Raw genomic sequence first — 7,163 nt, 5'->3', positions numbered from 1 at the left:
AAGTCAGAGTATGTTTGTGAATAAAATAAGGAATTCCACTACCAGCTTTTAATATAACATGTTTCTCTCCTCAACAGCAAGACTGTAAAAAGTAGGTCACAGAGGTGAGATGCTCACACAGCATGACGGTCCACTCACTTTCCTTCCTGCAAGCTCCCTAATATTTCATGGCTGTATCCAGTTAGTTTATTATTTGCTTTCACCATTTTTAACAAAACAAAAAGGGGATTTTTTTCTCCTTTGGATTTTATTTACCTAAAATTAAGCTGAAGAAAACGGATGGTATGTCTGATGCAAGGAAGGGACATTGAAAGTGAAATTACATGAAAAGCAAATAAAGTTCCTTATCAACATAGACAAAGATGCTGACTCTGAAAACATGGAAGCTGATGGCAGGTATCCTCTGAAAATGCTCAGCATTCGTGAGTTCTACACAAGCTAATTAAAATGGCAAGAAAAATCAAAAAGCATATAACAAGAACAGCAAATATTCCGATGTGAGAAATGATCCAGTTTTTGACTCGGAGGAGCGCCTTGAAGGCACGGTTTCTCTGAGCCTCTTTCAGGCCTTGCTTTTGCTTTGCAACATGCGACCGCACCTTGGCCAGGTAGCGCACGTGATCTTCTCCGTGGGGGTCGCCCCCGCCCTGCTGGAGCCGCTGTGCATCAAAGAAGAGGTCGTTGCTGAGGTAGGCGCCCTGGTGCTCCCTCTCCAGCCCCTCGACCACGGCCATCAGCCCGGCCAGCTGCTCCCCCCGCTCGTCGCCGGAGGCCCGGTTGTTGAAGGCGCAGTACCTCTGCCTGCACTCCCGGACCAGGCCCCTCAGCCTCAGGTTGTCTGTGTTGGCTACATAGTCATGCAAGGATCCGTCCGCTAAGTCCTCCTTGTGGGTGAACAGGATGACCATGTGTCTCAGGGCTCTCGCCCCAAAGACCTCCTTCACCCTGGTCACGGCCACCACGTCCTGCTCTGTGAAGCGCCCCAGCTGGGTCACCAGCAGCAGCACGTGAGGCCCCGGGGCCGAGAGCAGGTAGCAGTCCCCGATGTTCTCGTACACCTCTTGGTCCTGGGCCCTCGCCTCAAAGATGGGGGGCGTGTCCACCACCAGGATGCTCCTCCCGTTCCACGTGCCCGTTGCCCCCTGACACTTCCTGGTCACCGACTGGGCCCCCAGCCTGGACTCAAACACTGGCTGGCAGAGGATGCTGTTCCCGGTGGCGCTTTTCCCGCTGCCTGTTTTGCCCACCAGGATGATCCTCAATGAGGACGAGGTTGCAAACTGCTTATGTTCTGTTCCGCCTAATAAAAAAAAAAAAGAGTTTTTCGTGTTTTACTAAGTCAGTGATTCTTTTTTAAAAAAATTTTTTATTTTATCTTGGAGTATAGTTAATTAACAATGTTGTGTTAGTTTCAGGAGTACAGCAAAGTGATTCAGTTACACATATACACGTATCTATTCTTTTTAAAATTCTTTTCCCATTTAGGTTATTTCAGAATATTGAGCAGAGTTCCCTGTGCTATACAGTAGGTCCTTGTTGGTAAAGTTAGTGATTCTTAAGATTTTTAGGTCACGGACCTTTCATGGTATCTCATGAAAGCTATGGACCTCTCTCCCTGCCAAATAGTTATATTTAAATACATACAAATGTTTGTATACAACTTTAGGAGACTCTTGAATGGCAGGAAGCCCACACTGAGAGCCCGAACTTGCACCCATAGCCAAGAGTAAGAACTGCTACACTATGAAGGATGCTCCAAGGACTTCATCAGGACCAGGGAAAATACAGCTTTTCAGAAAGAAAAGTGGTCCCTGTGCTTTTCCAGGGATGGTGCTGAGGCCAGTTTCATGCTAAATAAATGTGAGATTAGAAAGAGGCGGAGGATGAGAAATCATAAATGAGAAACTACTCTCACCTCTTTTTCACCCACCAATTAATTCCCAGGCACACAGACTGCTAATCACATTCATCTGAACCTTGGGGGTAAAGGAAGTCTCAGATTTCAGAGCTCCAGTGACCTCCCACTGAGGAACAGCTGAATGTCCCTGGGTTTCCTCTTTTTGGGTTGGGAGTTCGATGTTTGAACGTGAGCCTACAGAAGGCTTGTCGTTAAAGTCAAGGACGGAGTCTGACAGATGACCCTGGATCGGTGGCTGAAGAAGAGATGATAAGACCATCATGTATAAGAAATACATGTGTTGGAAAGATCGTCAATTTGGCTGATAGAATTACAGGAAATTAGAACAAAAGTGGTGTTGTCGAGGGTGACACTGCATCAAGAGCTAAAATCTTCAAGGGATGAAGAGAGTGAGAATCCAAGGATTTCTAGAGTTCTTATGAGCTCAAATAAATTAAGTTCATTTTAGACTCCTAGAATCTGTTATTGTTATTCCTTTTATTCTGTGTTGGTTCTTCCTTTCCTCTTTTTTTAGCAAACACGATTACTAAATCTCTATGGGGAACTTTTCCTCTTTTCAGTTGAGTGCAGGCAGGGAAGGATATCATTTTCACAATTCGTTTCCAAATCCCCTGACTTCTGACTTGAAGTTTCATTTCCTCATTTCCCATACATCATGGCACAGGGGAGAGCTTCACACTCGGGTGTGTGTGGGTGTGATGATGGTAGGGAAGATAAAGAACATGATAGCTGCCTTTCTTCTGCAGTTGAAAATAACTGGGTTTCTTTTCTGTCACTGTGTTTGAGGTGAGGGAGAGGAGGAGAGAAAACAGTGACTCTTCCCTGATGCCTAGAGCTCTTGAGAATTTGGAGGCTTTCTTACCTTCAGCCATAGTCCCGTATCTGCTCCTCTGAAGCCCTTCCATTCTCTTCTGGAATAAAAAAAGGAAAGGAATAAAAAGCAAGTGTCCATATGGGACTTGGTAAGGCCTGAGAACACCTCCAATTCAGACAGCCAAGAATAATTATCCTTAGATGAGCCGTTTCCATTGCTAATTTTCTAACTTATAGTTTACTTTCAAATATCCATTTATAACTTTAAGCAATCCAGGTGATGATAGGTTATGTTAACACAATGAACTCTTGCTTTTTCCTCATCCTATAGGAAAGCATGAAATGTTTGAAAACAAATCAGTTGATTATCTCCCCTCTACTTGAAAAGACATGAAATAAAGAAAGCAGGACTTTTTATTGTTTTATTATTATTATTATTATTATTATTATTATTATTGGAATCAAAGTAAGCAAACTTGCTAGACTAGAGAATAAAAATTGCCTTGCTGTAAATGACATTGGTTTGTTTGAAGTACTGGCCATTTCCAGTCCCAGAAACTCTTTGTATCAGATGGATATCCCAGTAGCAAAGAGGAAAGTACAATGTACCTTCCAATGGGAGTGTGGAATTGGGGGATCCACGGCTCCTTTGAGGACGGACATGAGAGGACGAAGGGAAAGAGGGCGGAGCACGGCCACCATCCTCCCTGCCCTCTGAGCAGCTGGTGGAGAGAAGCTGGTGCCATGACTGAGGGACAGAGTCAACATTCAGGACAAATTCAAGATAAATTCATTTCCTGCTCAGCTTTAAACCAAATGTCTTTCCTTGTGGGTCTCCCAATAACCACTTAAAAAAAATTCCGGTAGATATAACCAGAAACTGGGAAAACTATGGGGATAAATATTTCATTCAGATGAGGCATAATATTGTGTCATTCTTCTTGGTGCTAGAAAAGGTAAGCATGCATTAGAAAAGACAAGCATGCAATATGCCACTATAATTAAGATGATCTCTGAGACTGTATTTTATTTCTTCAGTTTTAAAGATTATGCAGTTATGAAACAAACATTTTAAGGGGAGAAATACACAGAGTAATGAAACAAATGCCCACTATTTGCAATGAACAGATCTAAGTATTTTGGCATTTTTACTGCTGCTGTTCGGTTTGATTGAAAAAGTTAAAACATTACGCATATAGTTCCATTTATTTATTTTTTGACTCCCCCCAACCTGTCTCATTCTCCCTCTTCCCTTCAGAGGCAACCAATATTCTGAGATACACATGTATGTACAGGTAATATATAGTACTTTTTGGTATTTTAATCTTTTATGTCAGTGACATTATTTATGTAGCATTTTATCCAACTCTTTATTAACAAACATTTGGTGTGCCAAAATACGTGCTTGCTACTACAAACAATGCTGCAGAAGAATCCCCCCACACGTCTCCTTTTGCACATGGATGATTTCTCTGGGATATATAGTTTCCACCTGACAAGATACTGCCAAATATGACTCCAAGAAGCTTGTGCTGAGTCATACTGGCAGCAGCCATGGGTGAGAATCCCCCAAATCTTCACTTAGGCTTGGTGATATTAGAGTTTTAATTTTTGGTCACCCTGATGGGCATATATTAGGATGTCTTAATTGGTTTAAAGGTGCATTTTATTGATTAACATTGAATTCAAAACGGTTTTCATAGTTGATTTGCTATTCAGGTTGATTCTGTTATTTCTACCTTTTCCACATTTTTCTATTCACTCAGTAGGGAAGAATAGAAATGGCCCTCATTAGGGAAACCATCCCTTGTCACATTATCAGAATTTATTAAGGCAACTTCCTTCTTTCCTTTCCTTTTCCTTCTGCACCACTTTCGTTACCTTAAGCCCAGAGAAGAGCATTTTCCTCACCACATTCTCCCACATGCTGTCCTTGCCTCTGGTAAATAATACTCCAGCTTTTGCTAAAACTGCTCAAATTCTCTGACATCTTTTCTACTTCAGATGACAGTTTCTGTATATTGGAATCAATATATCGATGTGGTAAAGACGATGACGACAGTGGTGACAATGTTGACAATGAACTTCACCATGGTAATAATCCTCTGTGCAGCCATTTGTAATTTTCAAGTTTCTTTCATGTCCATTCTTTTAATTGTTCTCCTAAATTCCCTATGATGTGATCAAGATAGGTATTAAAATTTCTATTAAAATATTAGGAAACTGAGCCTCAACTGACCTGCCCACGATCACACAACTGCCATGGAGTTAAGACCAAAAAATGGCTCATTTTGCCTGTGTATTCTCCTAGATTTATCAGGGTGGAAAAGAAATTATAAAGTCAATGAACCTCTTGGAACACCACATACCATGCTGCCATCCATGGTCAGGACATAAACTGAGGCAGACAGGCTGGAAGCTTACCCTAAAATTAACAAAGAGAACTGTATTGCAAAATCTTGAGTGCACGTTTTCAAAAAAAAAAAAAAAAAAAAGATTATTCAAAGATAAAATCGCAGGGGGCAGAAGTTGCTCGGAATGGAAGTATTTCAGTTTAAAGCAATCTGGTGTTTTCCCATGACTTGATGATCAGTGTGACCCAAATGGAGCTCTGTGGCTGTCACAAAAGCCAATCAAAGTTCAGGTTACATTAGCAGAGGCGCACACGGTCCTCCTGAACCGTCTTCCGAGTGGGTCAGGCTGTCGGGGGAGACACGTCCCACCGAGGAGTAAATATTTTTGGACAGATATTAACAAATAACAAAGTGTGCAGAGGCTAGTCAGAAAGGATATTGATGGAGATGCTAAAATGAGTCCTAGAATATTAAAAGGACAGAATCAAGCCTAGAAAAAGATCGGGAAACATCCTAAACCGGAAGGAATGAGACACGTGTCAATCACATAGTAGACAGAAGTGGGAGAATCAGGAGTGGAGGCAGATTTCTTCTCCACAAGGAAAACCCTTTTAATCTTCCCCCAGGCGGGATTAGGAATCATGAGAGAGTCGCGGGCAGTATGCGAGCAGAGATTATAAGAGTATCTGACAGGAACAGCAGGAGGATCTAGCTTAGGTAGGAGGTTGGAGCAAATGAGCCTAATGTACCTCCTGATTTTTACATTATACGAACCTGATTTTATCTTGATGGTACCTTACTTTATCAAACCCTTGGAAAGCAGGCTCTCTCACGCTGTTTTAGGAAAGATAAAAATATTTTCTGTCTGTCTTATTCATATTCTCCTTCGCCCATCTGCCCCCTCCCTCTGTTTCCTGGTATCACTTGTTTCAGAGTTTAGCATTGTGATTTCATAACGCGGCTCTCACAGGAGGTTTAGCAGACAAAGGGTTGGTTCCTGTACACACTGGAATCTGTCTGCCATAGGGTCGAGTTCGACATCGTGTCGTAGGAAAAGTGTGGGGTATTTGGGGGCGAATGGGCTGGTTGTCAGAAGATCAATAGAACAATTTCACTGAGAGGTTTCGTTTGGAGCGCGTGGCTCAATGAGGGTGGGAACATAATGATCCCGTACTTGCCCCGTGGAGCCCTAGGAATAGATTCCCGGTACCCAGGCCTCTCGGGGGCATGGTGCTTGTCAGGGATGGGGCGGGGCTGGTACGGGGGAAGTTAAGAGCTAAAACTGAGACGTACGCCCCACCTAGTTAGGGCACCTGGTGAGTTTCAGTTTTCTCATCTGTCAAATGGGATGAGAATCTTAGTGAAGCTTTATGAAACCCCGTGAAGCTTATTAAAGTCCGAAGAGCAAAGAAGTAGGCAACTAGCCGGAAAAGACCTCCGCGCTGTGGAAAGCGATGGGCCGTGAACGCGGGGTGAGCGGTTCCCGAAGCCGCTTCCCTCCCACTAGGAATCCGCGGTTGCCCATAACGCTCACCATCGGCGCCCCGTTTCACTGATGGGAGAGCCCAGAAGTATGGTAACCGGTGTCAGATCCCACGAGAAATCAGTAGCCCTGACTCAACCGCGGGCTCCAGGACCCCCCCCCCCCCCCGGGCCTCCACCCAGGACGCCGGGTTCCCCTTACCAGGCGCGGCGCTGCGGCCTGGGTGCCGGCGGGTCGGCGCGAGCGTGCGGCCGAAGGTTCCAGCGCACGGCTGCAGGGCAAGAAGGAAAATGGGGCTAGCGGAGTGCGCCCCCTGTCCCCGCAGTTGGGGACACCCCCTCCGGATGGGGCGAACCTGCTGCTGCGGAAACCGGAGAGCAGCGAGTTTGGAGCGTGCTGCCCCCCTAATGGGATGCTTCCTGTCGGAGCCCGCGAGCGCCCCGCCCCTCCCGTTTCCTCTTTAAGACGTGTGGAAAGAAGTGATGTTTGGAGCGTGAAAGAGAAGAACACGGGCCCCAATCCCCCCTGTTTCCCCGTTGCTAAAGGCCCCTGTTGCCTCCGCGGGCGTGCGGTGCTCTCCGGCCACGATTCCCGG

The 7,163-nt window shown here is 44.9% G+C and overlaps 1 protein-coding gene across 2 annotated transcripts; it reads right to left on the bottom strand.

Annotated features, from left to right (window-relative positions):
- Positions 1–346: 346 nt before the first annotated feature.
- Positions 347–6,956, bottom strand: LOC133096549 (GTPase IMAP family member 5-like). 2 transcript variants are annotated; one of them, XM_061198165.1, is made up of 4 exons: positions 6,770–6,832; positions 5,101–5,156; positions 2,781–2,826; positions 347–1,300 (listed from the first exon to the last, which is right to left on the bottom strand). In XM_061198165.1, the coding sequence occupies exons 2-4, from the start codon at positions 5,113–5,115 to the stop codon at positions 414–416; spliced, it is 948 nt and encodes a 315-aa protein (XP_061054148.1). In that variant the 5' UTR covers positions 5,116–5,156; positions 6,770–6,832; the 3' UTR covers positions 347–413. The 2 variants fall into 2 exon arrangements, with proteins under 2 accessions (XP_061054148.1, XP_061054149.1); XM_061198166.1 differs by lacking the exon at positions 5,101–5,156 and having other exon boundaries at positions 2,781–2,829; positions 6,770–6,956.
- Between the last annotated feature and the right edge of the window lie 207 nt (positions 6,957–7,163).

This window comes from Eubalaena glacialis, chromosome 8 (assembly GCF_028564815.1).
Source record: "Eubalaena glacialis isolate mEubGla1 chromosome 8, mEubGla1.1.hap2.+ XY, whole genome shotgun sequence".
Taxonomy (NCBI): domain Eukaryota; kingdom Metazoa; phylum Chordata; class Mammalia; order Artiodactyla; family Balaenidae; genus Eubalaena; species Eubalaena glacialis.
Note: the sequence above shows the minus strand (reverse complement) of the source record. Positions and strands in the feature narration are given on the sequence as shown.

Coding starts and splice junctions, on each gene's coding strand:
- LOC133096549 (XM_061198165.1), bottom strand. Junction 1,301..2,780: donor ATACGGGACTATGGCTGAAG/GTAAGAAAGCCT, acceptor TTTTTTTATTAG/GCGGAACAGAACATAAGCAG.